This window comes from Columba livia, chromosome 22, assembly GCF_036013475.1.
Source record: "Columba livia isolate bColLiv1 breed racing homer chromosome 22, bColLiv1.pat.W.v2, whole genome shotgun sequence".
NCBI lineage: Eukaryota > Metazoa > Chordata > Aves > Columbiformes > Columbidae > Columba > Columba livia.
In genome coordinates this window covers 2,930,095-2,953,667 of record NC_088623.1, presented here as the reverse complement: position 1 = coordinate 2,953,667, position 23,573 = coordinate 2,930,095, and the positions used below count along the sequence as shown (strand labels likewise).

The window sequence follows — 23,573 nt, the reverse complement described above, 5'->3', positions numbered from 1 at the left end:
TCAGCACTTCACCTTCTGCTCCTGTGGAAAACAACTGCTCTCAAACTGGTGTGGAAAGTGCCTTTCTTAGTAGATACCTCCAGACTGCGGGTGCCTGTCTGTTGGCCAAGGCAGTGCACCTTGGGGATAACAAGTCTCTGGCCATAGAAGAGCAGTTTGCTGGGGTTTTAAGTGTAGCTTTAAGGAGCTTCAGGGTGATTGGGGCTCCTGCTGTGTGTGCAGTGAACTTGGGGTCATGATGGCATTGCCCCTTTCAGAGAATCCCAGAACATCAGGGGTTGAAGGGCCCTGGAAAGCTCATCCAGTGCAATCCCCCCATGGAGCAGGAACACCCAGATGAGGTTACACAGCAAGGTGTCCAGGCGGGTTGGAATGTCTGCACAGAAGGAGACTCCACAACCCCCTGGGCAGCCTGGGCCAGGCTCTGACACCCTCACCAGGAACAAGTTTCTTCTCAGATTTAAGTGGAACCTCCTGTGTTCCAGTTTGCACCCATTGCCCCTTGTCCTGTCACTGGTTGTCACCGGTGTGCAGGGATGGGGTGAACCCTAGGGAAGATCCAGGAGCCCAGAACAACCACATCCATGTGCCCGCTGCAGGTAACACAGCTGGGGGGGTTTGTGGGGCTGGTGCCCCCTGTTCCCCGGGGAGAACACAATTGCAGCGTCGTGTCTTTCTCCTGGCAAGTGACATTTTCATGTGCAGGTTTATCAGAATAGGAAAAAGCTGTGAGCTCTCCCTGGTGTGCTCTGCGGTGGCGGGGGGGGGGGGGGGGCCGTGCACACACCCCTGCAACCCCCGCTCCCCTTCCCCGGGGAGTCCCGTGTTACTCGTGACGCGCCGCGCAAACGGCTCCGGTGCCGCTGCCGGCCGGGCCGCGGGCACATGGCTGCGGGCGGGCGCTAGGGCCCCGCGGACTACACTCCCCAGCGGGCTTTGCGAGCCGTGGGCGGGCAGCGCCCTCCCATTGGTCGCTGCCGCCCCCGCTCCGGGCGGGGATTCGTCGCCGTGCGTGAGCGCCCCGCGCCCCTGCGTGGCCGTGGGCGGAAGTGTGGGGTACGGCGGCCGCGGAGGCTCCGCGGCGGAGGCGCTGGCGCTCCCCATCCCCCCGCCCGCCGCCGCCTCCGCGCCGCTGCCCTTCGCTGCTCGCCCGGCTCCTCCCGCCCGGGATGGGGGCCCGGCGCCCGGCCCGCCGGGGGGGCGCCCGGCCATGAAGGGCGGCGGGGGAGCCGCTCCCAGCACCTGCCCGCCGCGACGGGACCGCGACGCCTGGGGACCGGCGGGGCTCCTCCTCGGTGAGCGGGGGGGTTGGCTCCGGGAGCGAACGGGCTCCTTGCTGCGCGGGGGTGGGAGCGGACGGCCCCGTGCGGGGGCTGGGAGGCCCGCGGCGGGGGAGCCGGTGTCGGCGGGGCCGCGGCCGGGGGGCATCTCCGGAAAGCGGCCGCGCTTGGCGGAGGGGCCGGGATGGGGCGGCGGGGACCGGTGGGTCCGTGCGCTGTGGCAGGAGCCGGGAAACGAAGGCGACGGTTCTGAAGGGCGGCAGCGCGGCCGGGACGGGGGTCTGGGGGGTCCCGCTGCCCCCGCTGGAGCCGCTTGTCCCGGGGCGGGGGAGGGAGCGGCCCCGGGACCCCCCGGCCCGTGTCCGGACCCGTTTCCGTCGCGCTGTTCCCGTTCCGTCCCCGCTGACTTTCCTCCCTCTGCTGTTGTGAGATTAGAGCCGGAGACTGGGATCAAGTGCTTGTTTGTTTTTAGTGTTTTTTTTTGCTTTTTTCCTCTTTTTTTTTATTTTAATTCCCGACTACTGCTATTTTTTAATTATTTTTTTTTTTTAAATCCTTGTGTACTCTGTGTGAAATGGGTGGATTCCTACCCACATCAATAAGTGAGCCCATGGAGAAAGTATGCAAATACATGCTGTTACGCTTTTATTATTTTGCATGCATATATACACACACACACACGTATATACGTGTTCCTGCTTCCACACACCTTAATTTCACAGAAAGTAACTTCTAATAATCCCCGTTGTGCTGCTGGCTTAGGAGTCTGGCTTTGGTGGTGCTGGTTTTAAGCGGCAGCTCCTGGGAAACAGAGGAATCGCTTTGTAGGCGAGCGCTCTGCTCGCCGGGTGCGGGATTTAGTCACGAGCGTTTCTTTATCTTCATCATATCGGGAACAAACCCTATCCCTGCACCCGGCACCGCCTGCCTGACAAAGCTGCGTGTTCGTGAGTTATTTTGTCGGCCTGTTTATTTTTAGGGTCTTAGCGCCTGTTTGTGGAGAATAGTTGTTCCATCGTCATAGCAACCAGGCTGAGTGTATTATAAACATTATTAAAGGAAACCTTTTCCATCCGAAATGAGACTTCCTTTTCGTAACGAAGTCAGGATCAACGTAAAACGTTTAACCTCTTGATTGGGGTTCACGCCGTAGCGCGGTGCGGAGATCTGCCCCCTGGCTCTTGGACAAGGATGCTTTTGCTTTCAGCATTTTGCCTTTTGGAGCTAATTTAGTCTGTTGTCGGTAAACATTCCCCTCAACCCATTGTGGTGGCACATAGGGAGGAAGCAAGCGTGATATACTTAGAGAGGAGCTTCCATGGAAATCTGTATTTTCACTGGGAAACAATCACATCAGTGCCAGAAACCAACCAAGGAACTGATCGAAGGCATTTCATATTTAAAGTTTACCGTTCTATCTGTTTGTCCTAAACATTCCCGTGTTTTTTTGGTCTCTTATCCTACTGAAAGGAGAGGTAGAAAAGGGGAGACTCTTCATCCAAGTGCGGTAAAGCAGGGAAATGGTGTTTGCTGCCCCAAAAACGGGGATGTCGGTTGTCGTTGGCCGGGGATGGAGGATCAGAGTGATAACAGGAGCTGGAGGAGAACACGGACAGTGCTTTCAAGTGCCATTGTTGGCAGTGTTCAAACAAGTTAAAACATTTTTAAGTCTTGGGGTCGCTAGTCAAACCCATATTAGATAATGAAGCGGGCGCTGCTGTCACCATATCAAGATTTAAACCAAACAAAAAGCTTATCAGCTTTGGCCAACTCGAGTCTTCAGCCATAAGTGCGATGGGAATCCTGATGCCGCTGTTCTCCCTCGTGACTTGTTTTCTGTTGCCTCTTTGCTAGTGGAAAGGTTTTCTTGGGCATCTGAAAGGTGGAGAACACTAGAAAACACTTAGAAAAGGAAATACCCATTTCTCAGAGTTAAGCAGCTGAAGCAAATCATCCTGAACCCCCAAATATTTGCTAACGCCTTGATTTCATGGGAAGTATCTTAAGTTTTGAGGCGGGAACCCATCATTTATTGCAACGTTTGACGGTTGGTATTTAATTAAAGCAAACTTGGAGTGGGATTAGGCAACAAAAACTCCGGAGCGGCTCTTATCGTGAGGACATCCGCCGGTGTTTCCTTCCAGGAGCTTCCTGCCCCGAGAACCTCGGCTTCTCGTTCACAACAAACCCGTTTTCCGGGCTGGTTTGCGAACAACAGCGCAGGGAATGTCGGAGCCAAGGGGAAGAGAAGAATCTCAGAATCACAGAATCACAGAATAGACTGGGTTGGAAAAGCCCTCAGAGATCATCCAGTCCAACCCTTGGTCCAACTCCAGTCCGTTTACTAGATCATGGCACTAAGTGCCATGTCCAATCTCAGTTTAAAAACCTCCAGGGCCGGTGAGTCCAGCACCTCCCTGGGCAGCCATTCCAATGCCTGATCACTCTCTCTGCAGAGAATTGCTTTCTAATATCCAGCCTAAATTTCCCCTGGTAGAGTTTAAGCCCATGCCCCCTTGTCCTATTGCTGACTGCCTGGGAGAAGAGACCAATCCCCACCTGGCTAGAACTGCCCTTCAGGTAGTTCTAGAGAGTGCTGAGCTCAGCTCTAAGCCTCCTCTTCTCCAGACTAAACAAGCCCAGCTCCCTCAGCCTCTCCCCATAGGGCTTGTGTTCAAGTCCCTTCACCAGTCGTGTTGCTGTTGGAGTCTAGGGTGATTTGTCCTTATTCTTGCCCAATTTTAGTATTTATTAGAGAAGGTATAAGTGGATTACTACTTGGAATATTGCGGATGTGGAAGTCTGCATCTCTAGTTTAATTTCTTGTAAACAGTAACTTTATAAATCTAATAGGCTTTGAACTGGTAATTCACCTGTCTTTGGGAAGTAAGTGAACAAAGCAAGTGACAGGAGTAGCTAAAGTACTTTACAATGCTCTAAATACCCTTATACTCTTCCCACCACATCCGAGTGTGTCAATATTTGGATATTAACACCCTGAAGAGGCTGGTTTTGTTTGATTTTTGGATGTGTTGGGCGTCTGGCTCTTTCTAAAATGCATCAAAATTGGTAAAATCCTAAAAGTACCAGTTCAGGTGAATCATTGTCCCAGGGGCTTGAAAATATGTTATGAACGGTTTATTAGTAGTGGGGTGTTTGAAGTGCTGTGCTGAGGAAATTGTTGCTTGGTTGTGTGTTGATAACCACTTAATTAGATGCTCAATTAGTGGTGTTAAAGCTCCTATCTCTTTATTAAAATAAAAGGAATAAGGCAGCCATTTATTTATTTGAACAAAGACACTGAACAACCTGATTTAACTTGCAAGTGAACCCTGTTTTGAACGAGGAGTTGGGCCCGTGACCTCCAAAAATCTCCTTCAACCCAAGTTATTCTGTTGTTTATTTTCCTGGAATGACCGTCGGGGCCTTGTGTCTGCAGGGATATTGCACAACGTAGCCGGAGTTATTGTCTCCGAATTCCTGCTGTTCACACACCGTGGCCATCCTAAACCATGGCAATAGTTTTGCACAGTCAGGTCTGAACAGCCCCGCTCAGCTCGTGTGCACAGCGAGTCCGGCTTTCCTGGGATTGTCTAAAGCCTTCATTTACTCTTAAAGACTTAATTTCCTCGTTAAAGACTTGATGTGCTCGCCTGCTGGATGTCTGGCTTGCTCCATTGACTGTGAGATCCCCAAGACAGTCACCAAGTTATTGTTGCTGCCTTTTTTGTTTCTTTGTTTTCCTCTTTTTAACAGAAGTGTTTGTGATACGAGCAGCAGTTTGTGTGTCACCCTGTGTGTTCACCTCCCTTCTGTGCTGCTTCCGAAGTCGTCTTTTGAGGTGTTACTTCTGTGTAAATACCTGCACAGCTGTAACGGTGCCGGTGACTTTGTCCTCGCTGTGTATCATCTGTGTGACATCCTTCCTTTCCTCTGCCTCATCCTGTGTGGGTTCTGTAGACCTGCCGGCTTTATTCGGTCCATCTGGAGAAGTCATCAGGCTGCAGATGCTTCTAAGAGGCTGTTGGAACAAATGCAGGCGAAAGATGACTCGCGCTGTTTTCGGCATCGACTCCAAGCGCAGAAAATCTGCCGGAAGAGCTTGAAGTGTGCCCAGGTGGCCAAAGAGGCCACCAGCATCCTGGCTTGTGTCAGGAATAGTGTGGCCAGCAGGGCTAGAGAAGTGACTGTGCCACTGGTGAGGCCGCACCTCAAATCCTGTGTTCAGTTTTGGGCCCCTCATTGTAAGAAGGACATTGAGGTGCTGGAGCGAGTTGAGAGAAGGGAACGGAGCTGGTGAGGGGCTGGAGCACAAGTGTGATGGGAGCGGCTGAGGGACCTGGGGGGTTCAGCTGGAGAACAGGAGCTGAGGGGAGACCTTCTGATCTCTGAACTGCCTGAAAGGAGCTTGGAGCCAGGGGGGTCGGGCTCTGCTCCCCAGGAACAAGCGCCAGGAGCAGAGGAAACGGCCTCAAGTTGCGCCAGGGGAGGTTGAGGTTGGATGTGGGGAACAATTTCTTCCCCAAAGGGCTGTGGGTCATTGGAACAGGCTGCCCAGGGCAGTGCTGGAGTCACCAGCCCTGGAGGGGTTTAAAAGGCGTTTAGACGAGGTTTTCAGGGACATGGGTTAGTGATGGAGTTGGGTTATGGTTGGACTCGATCCTGAGGGTCTCTTCCAACCAAAAGGATTTTATGGCTCTTTGAAGACCGGGGATTAGGAACATCACAACGTATCCCTGCCCTCTGAGCACCAAGGGACGAACGCCTGAGGTTGTTTCGGCCACAGGGGAGGTTCCATGTGCCACTTCCCAAACAGTTCCTCCGCCTGCTGTGCCACCCGCCACCGCGCACCCGCATCGCGGGAGATGTGAAAGCTCGGCGCTCTGCCATCAGATGGATCGTGGAGCGCGTCAGGGTGCAGATGCGCAAGCAGAACTCACCGGAAGAGATGCATATCTCACGTCCTGGCTTTTTATTTTTTGTAAACTCGAGGCTTTGTCAAGGCCTCAAACGAAGCTCCAGAACCTCAAACAAGCAGAAAGCTCGACTTTGCAGCGCTTGTATTTAGAGAACTGCAGCCAAATGCAGTCAGCTCCTCAGTCGACTTCAAGGGTCATCCGTAGGCGTCAGAGAAGATCTCAAGACAATAATAGTGCTCTATTTTAGCGTACTCATTACAAAGTATAACTGCCCTCTGCCTCTAGCGACTATTTTTGCCTCGTGCTCAGATGGTGCAGAAGTGGGAAAGCCATCGTCACCAACAGCAGTGTTGCTTCTCTGCCTCGTTCCCTCGTTGTCTTTTCAAATCAGACCTTCTATCTCCGTGGACTCGTAGAAGGAAAACAACCTTTGGCAAAAAGAGGGTTTGCAGTGGTGTGCTTGTGATTATCGGTGTATTCATCTGGAAGAAAAAGCAATCAAACCGTGGGGCTTTTTATGCTGATGCTGGTAGATCGGTGCCTTTTCATGAAATGAGACGCAGTTTGGAAAGAAGTTGAAATGCTGTTTATGAATCATAAGAGAAGTAACATCTCACCGCTCTTAGCATAGAATGGGACAGGGGGTTCTTGTGCTTATCCTGATCCTTAGTTTAACTAATGAGCCCGGAATGTCTCTGGAGAGCGTGGGCTTTGGTGTGTCTGAATAAAAAGCACAAAAGGAAGATGTTCTGCGAAATGCAGATGGCACAAAGAGCTTGAACCGCTGGAAAGGCCCATGAAAGGCGTCAGGCGCCTTCTGCCCCAGGTGCTGCAGAAGGAAGAACCTTTTTAACATCTTAGTTGGTTCTTAAGGAGAAATACTCATCTCACCTCTACTGGTTTTAATTTTGCATCTTGTGTGATGCTTTTCTTCAGCTTTTTCCCGAAGAAGCAGCAGTTCTTTGATGTTCTTACGCTGTATCAAAGCAGCTTTAATAAACAAGTTAAATGAGATGTTTTGATTCATAATACAGCGTTGTGTCCTGTACACATATTATCCTTCCACAGTTCCAGCTTACCTCTAGATGTGGAAGGGCCAAGATCCACCTGTGATCTCATTGATTTGATCAGTTTGAGGGTTATTTTCTGGCCTTTGCTTTGTTTGTCTATAACCTTCAGAAAAACTCCCTGCTCCCAGTTCCATTGAGCTATCTCTGCGTTGTTTCCTGTAGATAGTGTGAAATAAATATTAAAGAGAGGCATTCATTCTCTCATATGCACTATAATCTATCCATTAACAATTCCAAGGTGTTCTGCGATAGCCAAGGAATAAATAAAACCTCTGCACACTCCTAAAGTGTATAACGTAAGACTTGTTAAAAGTGAAGGGCGCTGAAGATGCGCGATGGAATCATGACAACCCTCAAGCCTGTAAATGCGAGAACCATCAGTAGTAACTTGATCAATCAGATGCTCCAGCTTGATCTGTTCAGCCAGAAAGCTGCAATATTTGGGCACTCTCTTTTGGTCAATGCTCCTCAGAACGATGTAGCTCATCACTGGAAAAGGTGGTTTTTATATAAAAGAAAACCAAAATTGTATCTCCATCATTTGGCCACTCTATATTGCCAAACTTTGTGCTGATCCATCAGCGTCATACATCTCTGGCTCTATTCAAAACCAGCCCTGACCCTGGAGATAACGCTTGGCTGATAGCACTTGTGAGCTTTGAGAATCACAGCAAGGTGCATCTTAAAGGGAAGCAGCCCAATGAAATAACAGCATTTAAATTCAGGGATGAAATCTGCATGGATTGTTACGGGGAGGGGAAAAAATAGCCTGTACCGCTCTGAGGTTCTGCTGCTAAGCGCGTTTCTACGCCATTCCTCCCGTTGCATCAGGCGGTGCTGCTTGGTGCAGCGCTGCTTGTGGGTTTTGAAAGCGCCGGAGATAAATGTAGCGTGGGAATAATCGCTCGGCTTCATTTTCGTGCTCTTTCCCCGTTAACACGTATTGACAGCTCTGCAGCGGGGTGGGATCGAGTCCTCCTGTCTCGCAGCGCCCCGTGCATCATCGTGATGGGATAACGATGCTCTGCGATGCCTCAGATGGGAGATGCTGTGGGTAAAATGCAAATAAAAGTCAGAGGAGGTCTGGGAGTGTTTTAAGGTGGTTGTTGGGCCCCGAGTCCTGTACGGTTCGCGGCGTGGGGAGCGTCTCCAAGCGCAGCCGGTGTTTTCTTAGAGTGCCGAGCAATTAATTTGGGCAAGCATGGAGTTGCGTGCACGCGGTAATTAACGAGGAAAGCACCTTAGGCCAGCATAACAAGGCCGTGTGGGTGTCCTTCATTTTGAGATTGTTCCTTGTAATTGCGGCAATTTAACCGGCTTGATCAATGGAGCATCGCGGTGCAGTCGCGTCAGTGCGCCATTAGGCAGGGATTCTGAAAAATAGGTTAAATGCAATGAGCTCTGCCCAAAAAAAGTACCTGCCCTAGGGCACCTTATTTAAATAAGAATGCGTAGTCCTGTGTAAACTGTCAGCAGCGATTCTTTTACAGGGCTGAGTGAATTCTGAAGCTCTGACATGTAGACCGTTCTCTTCCTTATATAGGGCTGGATAAGCGCTGGGCAGTAATGAGATTGGAATAAAAGGCTTTGGGAACAAAGATGAACTGGCAATCCCGGCTGAATCTTAAACTTATCCCTGTGCGTACGTGGGCTTCAAACAACATGGGTGTGTGTTCTGCTCGCCCAAGTTGGACTTGATGCCTTTGTTTTGGAGCTTCTGCTTGCAAATTTGATTTGGTTGCTGGGGCGTCGGATTCACTCAGATGGAAACCCCTGTACTTTTTAGGTTTGTCTTTATTGTGGTTTAACTGTCTGGGGGCTAAAAAATACCGAGCAGTTACACAAACCAAACCATTTTTACTGTAATTCATTGTGATGGTTCTTATTTCAGAGCGGCTGGGTTTGGTTTTATTTCATTGGAAGAAGTTTTAGCTGCGTTAATAGAAGCCGTTCTGTTCTGGAATAAGAGAATCCATATGAGATACTGAATTGGTATAGTTTAATCTGGTTTAATTCACAGTGTATCTTATACTTCTTTTGTGCAGATGGGATTATTAGTGTCCGGCTTAGCAATATCTGGCAGTATTGTTTTGCGTAGTCAGATATGGTCAAGGAACAACGTCATCTCTGCCGCCTTGTCTGTCCTTGCTGAATGTGTATATTGATAGCGTCAGTGCAAGAAAACCACCCTGGAAGTGCTGCTAGATACTAGTCCTAGAAAGTCTCAGCCTAAATGACTGATGTAGGTAAGACAAGGTGGGAATCAATAGAAAAAGTAAAAGCAGCGTCTGAAATTGTTGTATTTACTTTCCTGTTTGTTCTCTTGGGGGAGACGGGGATGGGAAGGTGGAGAGATGGGGGCGGAAAAGAGATTGGAGAGGGAGGGGACGGGGTTGGCTGAGGGGACTGCGCACAGAGAGGGCTGGAAATGGGAAATGGAGAGGGCTGGCACCTTCACGTCGCGTCAGCGGTTCCTTGATGGGCTCCGTGTTCTTCACGGTCCCGAGGCTGCAGGTGGGTGCAGGTGAGGAGACGCGGCGAGGGGCGGTTGGATTTTTACCTGGGTGCACCTGAGCTGTCGCGCACAAAGCAGCACAAGTGGGTGAACGTGGAACAACTTAGAAACATCTTTTTTGGACAGTGACTCATTGCAACTTACCCAAAGTGACCTGATTTAGTTAAATGAGGCTAAATTTAACCCATGTGAAAAGTACTGACATGTGGGAGGAGACGCCAGCGCTTGGCTCTCAGCCCCTCCGTTCTGCAGGGAACATCTTTCACGACTGGTGACTAATAATTTTTACTCTCGCTGGCGTTGGAAAGAACATCTCTGCTGCGTTACCCCCTTGGAGGGAGGCAAAGAAAATGCGCTGTTGCTAATCTGGTGCCTCTCACCTTTCTGCATTTCAGCTCACTGCTATGGACAGTGCTATCACCCTGTGGCAGTTCCTCCTCCAGCTCCTCCAAGAGCCTCAGAACAAGAACATCATCTGCTGGACCTCCAACGACGGGGAGTTCAAGCTGCTGCAGGCAGAGGAGGTGGCCAGACTGTGGGGAATCCGCAAGAACAAGCCCAGTATGAACTATGATAAACTCAGCCGTGCTCTCCGCTACTATTACGTGAAGGTAACAAAGTCCGTAAATCCACCTCGAAGCCCGAGCCATCTTACCAGCTTCTGCCTAATGAGCTTTGTTTCCTTTTTCATTCTCTTCAAGGGGATAGGTGTCAATTCTGCGTCGCAGACTTAAGTAAGGTGTGCTAGTTCATGTTTATAGGTTGGTTTTTTGCTATTCATTTATCATTGTGCTGTGTTTCTTCCCACTGGTTATTTTATGAGATAGCTTTGTGCAAAACATTATCTCCTTTGCTTTATGTTTTGTTGATACAAATCTGCCTTTCAGTACTAATCCCTTCTCCAAAAATAGGTGCCCTCGCAAGGGTTAAAATCCTCTGGTTTAAGCAACAGAATGATTACGATGATTGAGATGGTGAATATTGCACCACCTTGAGATCTTTTCTGCGATTGTCCCTACAAAGGGGCTGTCAAAATAAGGATATTTCAGTAAAGCAGCAGTAAAGTAGAACTGGAGTGTGGGAGTCGCACCTTCCTTTCAATAAACCATTTATCCCACAACCGTTATTGTGGGCTTGTACGAGATAAAGAAATAAAACCCTGTTTCTGAGGAACCTGCCAGTTTGTAGCAGGTGTCTTGTTGCTTGGGGTTTATTACTGGGCAGCACAAATCTGATTTTGCACTGGGAGATCTCAGTAAGAATAATTGTATGACAAATAAGAATCTTCCTGGGTCCACATTGTGTGTGGCATTTCACCGAGGAGCAAAACAAGTTTGGCAGATGCTGTTTTGTGGTATTGAAATAGCTGATTACCCTACGTTCTGCTGACTGGTTCAGCTGCTAATTTTATTATCATCTTATTAAGAGTAAAGGTGGTTTGATTTGAAGCGTCAGGTCTCGGTTCTGCAAACCCATAAGGTTTAATTTTGCGGGATCTCCTGTTTGGCTGCATTTACTGTACCAGGTCAGTGACCTTTGGTGGCGATAATGGGTATTTTTAATTTCTTCTTCTTTTAAAATCTGTTAAGAAAATTAATCTGAAGAAGGTCTAAATATATATATATATTTCTTCTTACCCACAGAATATCATTAAAAAAGTGAACGGTAAGAAGTTTGTCTACAAGTTTGTTTCTTACCCGGAGATTTTAAATATGGATCCGCTTGTCGTGGGCCGTATAGAAGGAGACCCCGAAATGGCTGGTTTTGCAGAGGTTAGCAGCGCTGCGAAGGACGTGGAGAACTACGGGAAGGAGAAGTCGCAGTCGTGTGCTAAATCCTCCAGCCGCAACGACTACATCCACTCAGGCCTGTACTCCTCTTTTACCCTCAACTCCCTCAACTCTTCCAGCGTCAAACTCTTCAGGTCCATCAAGATCGAGAATCCAGCCGAGAAAATGACCGAGAAGAAACCCGCTCAGGACCCAATGCCCTCCGTCATCAAGTTTGTCACCATGCCCTCCAAAAAACCGTCCTCTGTCCCCCTGGTCTCTACCACGGCGGCGGTTTCTGCCGCCTCCACGGCTTCGGCCGCTTCCACCACGTCCTCGCTCCCGCTGGGGTCGGAAGAGACTCTCCAGACTTTGGAGACGCTCGTTCTACCCAAGTTAACTGTCCCTGAAGCTCCTTTGCCAAACTTAACCACCAGCTTCACCCCGACGCCCCCCGTATCCTCCGTTTCTCCCACTCTGCAAGTTCCCTCCACGCCCCCGTCGCCGCCCCTGAGCTCCAACCCCGACCTGGACATCGACACGGACATCGAGTCGGTGGCGTCTCAGCAGCTGGAGCAGGTTCAGAGCCTCTACCCTCAATCCCCGGAGCCCAAAGAGCAGGATTCCTCGGCGCTGGAGAAGGAATTTGCCAATCATCTCTCCAGATCTAAAAAACCCAAAGGGCTGGAGTTGGCTCCGACTCTTGTCATCACGGGCAGCGATCCAAGTCCGCTGGGGATCCTCAGCCCGTCTCTCCCAACCGCTTCTCTTACTCCAGCACTTTTCTCTCAGGTAACCTAACTCCCTTCCTGTGTTTATGGTTTTTTTAGCAACGATAGCGCTTATATTATATTTTAAAACTGGAAGGCGAGAGGAAAGTGAACACTCAGTAGATTGTCTTTGCAGTCCTGAAACTCAGGATGTCGCTCCCATTTTACTTATAAAACAGAAACTGTTCGCAATGGGTATTAATGTGCCCGGGTGGTACGTCAGGGCTCCGCGTCGGTGCAGCACGAGCGTGTGGAGGCAAAACCCAAACCAGCGCCCACAGGATCCTTTGTAAAATCTTGCCAGGGTGATATTGAATTATTTCAAAACCCCTGGACCCTGCCCTTATCCTTCAGGCTTTAAAAATAGAGAGCAGCGGGGGTGTCTTTTCAGCAGTTTGCTTTTATTTGATTCAGTAGCCGTTTAGTTAAGAGCAGAGTATTGTGATTTAAAAGCACTAAGAACAGCTGCTTAATTTGGTTGTTATCTTTGTGTGGGAAAGGAAAGCTTTGACACCTCATGGAAAATTTGGAAGAGAACTGAATCCAACTAGGCTCTTAAATTGTTCTGTGTATATTTAATCTCTTTCCTGTAATAAATTGGAATTAGCATGAAACTGTAGGAAAAGTACTAATTGAAAACTGAAATGGCTGAAGACAGGAAAAATAATCAAGTGCAGTTGCTCTTTTGGCACCATTCAAAGTGTTGGGCCGGTGAACCTGGAACGTTCAGGATATTTAGAAACTGGATATAAATGTCTTTTGTTGTGGTTTGAATGGTCGGTGTCGCCCGGACCGTTCGTCTGCTCTCTGTAAGTTCACGGACGGCGTTTCCGAAGCCGCTCGCAGGTGCTGTACGCTGCATTCATCGCGGGAGGAGCCGACGTGCCGGAGGTCCCAGCGGGATTTGGCAGCTGTGGGGGGAAAAAAGGGCCAATTCCTCAGCAGGAGAAGCCGGATGGCGGCTGGGGGGGGTTTGGAATCTGAGAGGAGGTGGAAAGAGAGGATGGGAGTTCTGAGATTCAGACCCCGCTGCAGGAGTTGAGGTTGTTTGGCTGGATATATGCACATGGTCTGTGTTCCTCGTGGCGGGTTCATCGGCTGACGTGTCTCGCTGTATTTTGCAGACCCCCATCCTGCTGACCCCCAGCCCCCTGCTCTCCAGTATCCACTTCTGGAGCACGCTCAGCCCGGTCGCTCCGCTCAGTCCTGCAAGGTTGCAAGGTGCTAATACGCTCTTTCAGGTAAGTTCCAGCGACACTTTAATTTATTTAATGCCAATGGTACCTGGGGTGGGTTAGAAGGGGGTGGTCAGTAGGTCAGAGAGGTTCTCCTGCCCCTCTGCTCTGCCCTGGGGAGACCACACCTGGAATATTGTGTCCAGTTGTGGCCCCTCAGTTCCAGCAGGACAGGGAACTGCTGGAGAGAGTCCAGCGCAGCCACCAAGATGCTGAAGGGAGTGGAGCATCTCCCGTGTGAGGAAAGGCTGAGGGAGCTGGGGCTCTGGAGCTGGACAAGAGGAGACTGAGGGGGGACTCATTCCTGGGGATCAATATGGAAAGGGGGAGTGTCAGGAGGATGGAGCCAGGCTCTTCTGGTGACAACCAGTGACAGGACAAGGGGCAATGGGTACAAACTGGAACGCAGGAGGTTCCACTTAAATATGAGAAGAAACTTGTTCCTGGTGAGGGTGGCAGAGCCTGGCCCAGGCTGCCCAGGGGGGTTGTGGAGTCTCCTTCTGTGCAGACATTCCAACCCGCCTGGACACCTTCCTGTGTAACCTCATCTGGGTGTTCCTGCTCCATGGGGGAATTGCACTGGGTGAGCTTTCCAGGTCCCTTCCAACCCCTGACATTCGGGGATTCTGCAGTTCATTTTACTGGTTGAGATTTTCATGGAAACTTGAGTTTTGTGGCTCTGTTGGTAGTTTTAATCACCTGTTAATAGTCTCTTCTGTTCAAAGTCATTAATTAAATCTCAGCACTGGTAAGAAAGAAGACTGTATGATCTCTGTGGCAATACATAGCACAGTTATTTATGATCTCTGTGTTCTGCTGCCTTCCATTGTTTGGAAATTCTCAGCTTTGCTGTTTTTTAATAAATATTTTTATTTATCTAATATAGAAGGTAAAAAGTCCCCTGTATTTAAAAATAATCCTTCAGTTATGATTGCTTATGCTCTTCCTTCACCATCCGCTTAGGAACTGGAATAAGCACATCTCTTGTCCGAGTCTGCTTAGGCTAAGGGTAAAATTTAACTAGTTGTCTTCTGGGTTTGTATCTGTCATCCCCATGGAGATGAAGGAAGTAGCTTAGATGTACCAGGAGGACAGGGAATAAACAAGGAGGTCTGAAAATGCACTGGACATTTTTCTCTATAAATAGCTGATAATTAACTGCAGAACGATTTAGACCATGGTTTCCCCACAGCCGGCGTTCAAGTCATTTATTAGTTCAGGACATAGGTGGTGCCACTGAGGTATGAGAGGAACAATAAATTAAAATGGCATCTTCCCTAATAATTTGTGTTTTGTCTTTTAGTTTCCGTCAGTGCTGAACAGTCATGGCCCGTTTACTCTGTCTGGACTGGATGGACCCTCCACCCCTGGCCCGTTTTCCCCTGATCTACAGAAGACATAGCACACGAACTCATGGACAGGGCATACTGGCAAGCAAGGGAAAGACAGGACACTTGTATTTAACCGTGTTTTTTAATGAGCAATTTATAATTCCACAGAGATTATCAACAATCATAGTTTTTGCCATTCCCAAATCAAATGCCTTTTTTTGCAAAATCCCCTTTTTTGAAGAGCCAGGTTGGGAATGTATATGCAAACGCCTTAATAGGAGCCGGAGCTCCAGTCTCTTCTCTTCCCTCCTCGGTTTGGAAGAACTTCGCTATGGTTCAAAAGGGAGTTTCAGCTGGTGTTGCAGTAACTGAGTCTGCACTGATTGAAGCGAATGGTGTCAGAGAAGTCTTTTCTCTGTGACTCTTGGAAAAAAAAACCCTCTGTTCTTCTGCTTGGCGAGAAGAAATCTAATCCCGACCAAAGCCGACGTTCCAGGAGATGCTTGGGAAAAGGGATGTGCACATCGGCTTGGAAACTTCCGCAGCGACAAAACAGCCCGCGTCTTTTTCTGCTGTAAAAACGCCTTTTTGCAGGGAGGAATTTTCCCGGTTGTGTTCCAGAGATACGGCCAATTTTTGCATGGCGTTGTATCGGAGGAGCGGCCTGGCCAGCGTTGGCTGCTCTCTGCCCTCCCGCGGGTGCGACGTGAGACGACCCAACGGTGGGCTCAGTTCCTTTGAGTTCTCAGTTTGAATGCTGAAGTCCAAACATTTCTTGTGGCAGAGACCTGTGGCAAAGCCTGTCGTCTCGCTGCTAGATGAGCGGGGTGGTGGATTTTCCACGAGGGTTTTTTGCGGGTGTGTTTCTTTGGTGAGGTTGCTGCCTGATGCTGGAGTTTCAGCCCCAAACCGTGGGTGAGAACACTTTAACATTACTGCTCTTTCCCCACCGGTGAAGTGGAGAAGCTCCTTTTCTACCAGCACTTATCTCAAGTTTTGCTTTAGATCTATTGCTTTCTTTTTTTCATTTGATGAAGCACTTAGATCCAAGATAAGTTAGGCTCGGTGTATACAGCTAAGCTGAGAGGTACCGTGGTGTATCAGCCTTGCTGTAAATTTGCGTTTGCTTTGCTTTCCTCGGTGGCCGTGTGTGTGCGTGTGGATTAATACAAGGTTAGTTTCCAGAGCCATTTGAAACGCTGATGAAATGAAATCTGTGCTGTCGGGTTTTTAAACCTCAGGAGGCCTTTTAAGAGAACCGAGGACGGCAAGAAGAGTCTCTCCTCGGAGACGGGACATCGTGGTCCGCTGGCACTGGGGGCTGTTCCTTCTGCTTTGGGCATCCGATGGCAGGCAGCAACTTCTGATTGCTACTGTGTAAGATAATCTTCATCAAATCCCCACTAGAAAACAGATGGAGACCATCTCTTTTTGCATCCTCACTGCCTGGCTTCAAAGCTTTCAGGAGCAGAGGAAGATGGTTGATTTACAGCAAGAGGAGCTGGCGGTGTCCGCTGTATATATTGCACCTGTCTAACGGATAACTGGGGAACTCGAGCTTTCCAGAGTTTTCCTTTTGCCACTTTTGCAGACTCTGAATTCACTTTAAAGCGTTACGACAATACCCGAGGCTTAACTTACCGTAGCGACGTTGTCTTTCTGTATTCTAGCATTGAAACGCGTAAACCACTCGGTGTGTTCCCGACGTGACGCCCTGGGCGGGGGGGTGCGCTGGAGCTGCTCTTTGAGCGTTATTCATCCAGAAAGTCCCCTACCCAGCGGGAGAAAAGGATTTGCCTTTATTTGGTGGATATAGCAGGGAGTGAGCTCCTGTGGGGAACTGTTTTATTAGGTCAGAGGCATCATCCTGCTTCGCTTTTTAGACATCAGCAGATGCGGGATCCAGTTCCTGTGCCAGTGGCTCTTAAAATGACAATGTGCAATATTGACTTTTATTTTTATTTTATTTTTTAAATGCAGAAAGCAAGCTGCAGGTCGTAATGAAGAGCAGGCACCTGGAATTTTCTGGTTTGCATGATGACCTAGGAGTCTGCTCTAGGAAATATATATAGCTATATATAAATAGCAGCACTTTTAATGGTGGTTTTAGCTTGGCCAATTTTATGCCCACCGAGTGTGTGGACTTGAGGGCAACGTTGCAGCCTAGGATTAGGATTTAAAAATAATTAATGAGCACTAAAGACTTGCAATTTAATTGCTTCCCTTCCCTTGTCCCCTATGGAAAAAAAGCCAAGTTTCTTTGTTGAAAAAGTTGTGTATGTGCACACATGCACTTGATTTTTTGTGAACTCTATCACTTTCAGCATAGGTATGCAAGAGAACCAAGCGCTGCCGTGACTTGTCGGTTGTACTTGGCGGAGTTTCGTGCTCTTCTCCAAGCAGCTTCATCACATTGCACTGCCAGAGCTGCTGGATGGGATCCGCGTTCACCTTCGGGAATACCTTCCGCAGGGAAAATTGATACGGAAACGCCGCCTGCGCGTGTTGGTTTCAGTGTGGTAACACCCAGCTGCCTCTCAGCACTGCGAAGATGGTTGGGAATCTCAGGAGGCGATTGGGACAACAAGTTGGGAGGGGAGGCGGGACAGGAGGCGCTCGCTCCCCTTTTCTCCATTACGGCTTTCAGGTCACTTAAGGTAATATTATCTTGTATATATCCTGCCTTGTTAAGCGTGCGTTTCCTGCCAGGTATGGAGCTGCCAGCGTTTGTGCATCACATTCCGGACAGAGCCCAGACTGCGACTTCTCGGAGCCGTCGGGACCTTTCCGGGAGCAGTTTGCAGCTCCTTGGTTTTAATTTAGCGTAGGGAAGGTGGGGGTTTAAAAGGCTCTCTTTTAATTATCGTGTTAGTGATAACGGTGATAGCGCTGTGTTGGTTAAAAAAAATAGCGCAGCATTACGGAAACATTTTAATACAATTCCCGTTGCCGAAGTAGCCGTGGTATCGCTGAATGCTTGATAATATTTGCATCGGTTCGTTCGTAGATGGTGGTAAATTAGACTGGATGAGCACGGAAGCCGAACATCTGTCTTGCTTCTGGAAATGCCTTTTACCGTCCCCGCTGTTGTACAATAGTCGTGTCAGCCGAAAAGCTCTCGCTGCGTGTGCTGCGTCTGGGTTCGTGAGATCCCGAACTGTGGGGATGGCGCTGGAGCCATGCAAAGCAGAACGTGTTAATAAAACCCTCCGGCTGGAGAACCGGACTCGTACCTATTTCCAGAGAATGGGATCCTGGTGGAGAGGGTGATAGAGGGAAGTTTGGGTTGGTTTTTGTTGTTTTTTTCCTTAAGAACTCAAGTCTAGATGCGTGTTTTTGAAGTCGGTTGAATGTAATTCCTATGCACTGCCTTTGGCACGAGTTGCGTTTTGCAATAGGTCAGGAAACGATAAAATTCCTTGAATTTAAGAACCCATTGTTTTAACTTAGAGCATCCTTAGGGCTTCAGTGTCCACGGCATCTTTGGTATAACAGATTTGAAAGGCTTTGGCTGTTCGGTGGCTCATTTGGAGTAATTCCTCCCTCTGAGATGTTCTCAAAGCTCAGCTCTCTAGCAAACAGATCCTCCTCGGTGTTTGATTTTCCGGAGCGTCCGTTATAAGCGCAGCGAAGGCCGTTTCTGTGCGGATCTTCCTCGACGCATTCAAAACGCATTAGTATCAGACTCCCTCATGACTTTGGCTTTCACGCATCAACTTCTGCAGGTTGGGACGGGAAGAGCCGAGCGCATAGATGCTGTTTCTCAGGTGAGCACAGAGTTCCCATCCATTTTTGTAGCATTTTTTCCAGCGCTGAGATCAGAACCTACAGTTCCGACAGCGTTGGCTCCCCGTGGTTTATTCATTTATTTCTTTCCTTTACCTTTTTTCTACCATTCTATAGCATTTTCGTATGTACTCGTGTAACCTCTTCCATTTTTAATGCATATTTGTTTACAAGACGCATCTCAGTGTTGTATCAAGAGGCTATCTTGGTATTGTCAGCTATGAAAAATTAAACTACATCCGTAGTTAAGGGACATTGTCAAAGTCGACAGGTATTTTTAAAACTCGATGTTTGAGTTTTGGGTGTCCATAACCATTTTGTTCTGTTTCGTTCCTTAGTAAGAAACCTTCTGGCTTCTGAGGTCGTGGATATGGACGGTTAATTTTGTCTTAATCATCGCAAAATTATTGCGACAAATAGCCCGAGCCCCACAGCATCTCACACCCAGCGGATCAGCTGAATATCCATTAGAATTGCAATTGCGTTGCTTAGAATCTAATCAAGATGTTTTAATGCTGTCTCACCGAAACACGGGTGTTTACGGTTTGATTGGAATTTAATTAAACAGCAATTGGCTGCTGAACAGCATTAGCAAATCTGCGTAACGTGGAAGCGTTTGGCTGTCGTGGTGAATACGTGACGTGCTAGAGCTGATGTGCTGAAATCAGAGCCTGTTGGATGGAGATTAAAAGATAAACCGCAGCGACAGTTGTTTTACGGGGCTGTGGGTGCTAAGGGCCCTGTCTTAAATGAACATCTGGATACGGGAGAATATGTGCTATGCAGTCGCCGCTTTTCAGTGTTTTGCACAATGTTTTGGGGGCTTCGTTGGTTTATTTCAGTACTCAGATAATCCAGCAGTGTGGACTAGTTGCCAAAGGTTAATTCTTAGCGCGCCTTTGACGTAGTTGGCAGCCGCATCTGCTGAAAAAAAGGTGTCTTAACCGGGTCTTTGAATAGTTTTATGTTAACGGAACAAAGGTTTGGGCTTCTTTTGAACTTGAAATGCTTGCTTCTCTGTTGAGATGGTGCAGAAAGTTTTCATCTCAAAGTTGGGGTTTTGGCGGGGGGGTGTAAAGGGGAATTTGGAGCCTTTGGTGATCAGGGGTGTGTTAATGGAGAGGCAGCGCTGTACCCAGAACTGGAAGCTATTTTTGATCAATTATTTTCATTTTTAATTGTTTTTGGAGCACAGAATCCCAGAGTGTTAGGGGTCGGAAGGGCCCTGGAAAGCTCATCCAGTGCAATCCCCCCATGGAGCAGGAACACCCAGATGAGGTTACACAGGAAGGTGTCCAGGCGGGTTGGAATGTCTGCAGAGAAGGAGACTCCACAACCCCCTGGGCAGCCTGGGCCAGGCTCTGCCACCCTCACCAGGAACAAGTTTCTTCTCGGATTTAAGCGGAACCTCCTGTGTTCCAGTTTGAACCCATTACCCCTTGTCCTATCACTGGTTGTCACCCAGAAGAGCCTGGCTCCATCCTCCTGACACTCCCCCTTTAGATATCTGTAAACATGAATGAGTCCCCCCCTCAGTGTCCTCTTGTCCAGCTCCAGAGCCCCAGCTCCCTCAGCCTTTCCTCACACGGGAGATGCTCCACTCCCTTCAGCATCTTGGTGGCTGCGCTGGACTCTCTCCAGCAGTTCCCTGTCCTGCTGGAACTGAGGGGCCACAGCTGGACACAATATTCCAGGTGTGGTCTCCCCAGGGCAGAGCAGAGGGGCAGGAGAACCTCTCTGACCTACTGACCACCCCCTTCTAACCCACCCCAGGTCCCATTGGCTTCCTGGCCACAAGGGCCCAGTGCTGGCTCATGGTCACCCTGCTGTCCCCAGGACCCCCAGGTCCCTTTCGCCTACACTGCCCTCTAATAGGTCATTCCCCAACCTACACTGGAACCTGGGGTTGTTCCTGCCCAGATACAAGACTCTACACTTGCCCTTGTTCTATTTCATTACATTTTTCCTGCCCAACTCTCCAGCCTGTCCAGGTCTCTGATGGCAGCACATCCTCCAGTATCACCCATTCCTCCCAGCTTGGTGTCACCAGCAAACTTGCCGATAGTACACACAGGAAGGCTTTGAGGACGGCTCTGATGGTCCCGCTGTGTGCCGGGGGTGCTCACAATACCTGCGTTTGCTCTGGGCTCCTTGACGTGTTGTGGGTTTTAGTTTTTATTTCATTTTATTTTTTGCTAGCATGTCTTAAATCTTCAGGCTTTGAAACCGCTTCATAGGATTGTGTTGACTTTTTGTTCTGCTGTTGTTCAGTTGCACCGAGTTTTCTATATATGATGTACTAGTTTTAACGTTAATTCTCTGTGAACAGGGTTGAGATTATTCATTGTAGTTTGGAAAAAAAAAAAAAAGAAAAAGGAAAAAAAAAAAGGTTGTATTTTAAACTCCCTTTTAAAAATCTTGTTTGTATTCTGTTGCAGTGTTACCAGATGGCCTTATGTACGTCACAGTGGTTTGTGATAAGTACAGTAGCACATTTAATGCTTATCTCCCCCCCTCCTTCTGTTTTTATAGCTGAGAAGTGTATTCTTAATAATAGAGATGAATAAACGGGGCAGTTTTAGCAACGTGTGTGGTGGGGATGGTGGTTGTCTCTGATGTAGATTGGGACGGCTGGAGTGAAACTGGGGCTGAAATGGCTCTGAAGAGGGATCGGTTACCAGTGAGCAGGGAATTCGGGGAATCTGGGAGCTGCTGGCAGATGCTTGTGGATCAGAATAGGTCTGCGTGTGGATCAGAATAGGTCTGCGTGTGGATCAGAATAGGTCTGCGTGTGGATCAGAATAGGTCTGCGTGTGGATCACGATAGGTCTGCGTGTGGATCACGATAGGTCTGCGTGTGGATCAGGATAGACCTGCTTGTGGATCAGGATAGACCTGCTTGTGGATCAGGATAGATCCACTTGTGGATCAGAATAGATCCGCTTGTGGATCAGGATAGGTCTGTGAATCAGAATAGATCTGCTTGTAGATCAGAATTGACCCGTTTGTAAATCGGAGCTGATCTGTTTGTAAATCAGAGTAGCTCTGCTTGTCAATCAGAACGGGTCCGTTTGCAAATCAGAGCAGATCCCTTTGTAAATCAGAGTGGATCCGTTTGTACATTAGAGCATATCCACTTGTTAATCAGAACAGATCCATTTGTACATCAGAGCGGATCCATTTGTTAATCAGAACAGATCCATTTGTACATCAGAGCGGATCCATTTGATAATCAGAACAGATCCATTTGTACATCAGAGCGGATCCACTTGTTAATCAGAACAGATCCATTTGTACATCAGAGCGGATCAATTTGTTAATCAGAACAGATCCATTTGTACATCAGAGCAGATTCACTTGATAATCAGAACAGATCCATTTGATAATCAGAGCGGATCCACTTGTTAATCAGAACAGATCCATTTGTACATCAGAGCAGATCCACTTGTTAATCAGAACAGATCCATTTGTACATCAGAGCGGATCCACTTGATAATCAGAACAGATCCGTTTCTACATCAGAGCGGGTCCACTTGTTAATCAGAACAGATCCATTTGTACATCAGAGAGGATCCATTTGATAATCAGAACAGATCCATTTGTACATCAGAGAGGATCCATTTGTTAATCAGAACAGATCCACTTGTTAATCAGAACAGATCCGTTTGTACATCAGAGCGGATCTTTAGCGAGCTGAGGCTGCGGGGACGCGTGGCGCCTGTTGGGTTCATTTCCAAGGTGCGTGTCTCTTGGAAAGCGACTTTCTGATGCCTTTAGTGTTTCGCTCCTCAGCTGGATTTTTCGCCTCCCCTGGGTTCTTTGCGAACTGGGAAGACGCCTCCGCAATGTGGATTTTTAGCGTTCCGGCAGCTCTGCCGTCTCTGCTTGGAGCAGACGTTGTCTTGAACTCACCCTTTAACTCGGGAATGGATTCCATTGGACTTCCCTGGAATTTTAGTACAACCATCCATGGTAAAAATTACATTGAAAGCAGCAGAGAGAACATTTTCAGTTAGTCTTTCCAGAACAGAATTGCATTTAAAATAAATATATATATATATATATCTACAAATATAATACCAAGTCAAGAGACAAAACAATGTTGTAGTGAGTGTCTTAACTTCCTACACTGGAGCCTTTTTCCAGACACGGTGTTTTAGAACCAGCTGTAACCTCAGCCCCTTTGGTGCTCTCGGTGCAGTTGGGGAAACTTGCCTGGGAGGGAATAACTTCTCAGTTTAACTTTTGATTGAAAATAATACCTTATAATAAGACTATCTTAATGCCATTGTGTTCTAAAAGCAAAATGCTGGTATGTAATGCAAGTACATAAATAGCCAAAGTTTTCAGTAATTGTTCAGTGTTACTAAATTTGCTTTTATTTTACCTTCCAAGATACCATATGAGGAAGACCTTCAGCGTGTTGATGTGTTGAGAAAAAGATATCAATCTGATCAATTTATAGTGGATATATGCGGTTATTGGAAGATATTTCAGGTTTGAATGCAATTGGGAGGCAAAGTTGGGAGATGCAAAACTTCCTTTGGAGGAATCGCACTTAAAGACACTTCAAAGGAGCGATGGCCGCGTTTTGCGGTTGTTATTCCAACATCACGAAGGTCTTTCCTGAGAAATCAGGTGACTTTTCTATGGCTTCGATTTTTGTGCAAAAAAACCCAATCAATGTATTGCAATCTTTTTTAAAAATAGGGTGGGAATAGTTAAAGAAAACTATTTTATGTAAGAACTGACAGAGGGATTTGCTTTGTATAATGCAAGCTGGCTTTAAAACAAAAAAGCATTGTAGCAGATTATTCAAGTCAATCATATGTTAATAGTTATGTGCAACCAGACATGCAAAACAATTGTATTTTTTTAAATAAATATTTTTAACAAAG

The 23,573-nt window shown here is 48.0% G+C and overlaps 1 protein-coding gene across 5 annotated transcripts; it reads left to right on the top strand.

Annotated features, from left to right (window-relative positions):
* Positions 1–1,032: 1,032 nt before the first annotated feature.
* On the top strand, positions 1,033–23,572 carry ELK4 (ETS transcription factor ELK4). 5 transcript variants are annotated; one of them, XM_065038629.1, is made up of 5 exons: positions 1,033–1,295; positions 10,180–10,395; positions 11,428–12,345; positions 13,448–13,564; positions 14,862–23,572. In XM_065038629.1, exons 2-5 carry the CDS (start codon positions 10,189–10,191, stop codon positions 14,958–14,960), a joined length of 1,341 nt encoding a protein of 446 aa, XP_064894701.1. In that variant the 5' UTR covers positions 1,033–1,295; positions 10,180–10,188; the 3' UTR covers positions 14,961–23,572. The 5 variants fall into 5 exon arrangements, 2 of the variants coding, with proteins under 2 accessions (XP_064894701.1, XP_064894702.1); XM_065038630.1 differs by lacking the exon at positions 1,033–1,295 and adding an exon at positions 9,242–9,515; XR_010467578.1 differs by lacking the exon at positions 1,033–1,295 and having other exon boundaries at positions 14,862–21,414; positions 21,547–23,572.
* Position 23,573: the final 1 nt, after the last annotated feature.

What these genes read in the sequence shown, in the direction of transcription:
- ELK4 (XM_065038629.1), top strand. Translation starts at nt 10,189, where the DNA reads ATGGACAGTGCTATCACCCTGTGGCAGTTCCTCCTCCAGCTCCTCCAA. An exon ending in TCCGCTACTATTACGTGAAG is followed by an intron (nt 10,396 to 11,427) that starts GTAACAAAGTCC and finishes TCTTACCCACAG; the next exon opens with AATATCATTAAAAAAGTGAA. An exon ending in CTCCAGCACTTTTCTCTCAG is followed by an intron (nt 12,346 to 13,447) that starts GTAACCTAACTC and finishes TGTATTTTGCAG; the next exon opens with ACCCCCATCCTGCTGACCCC.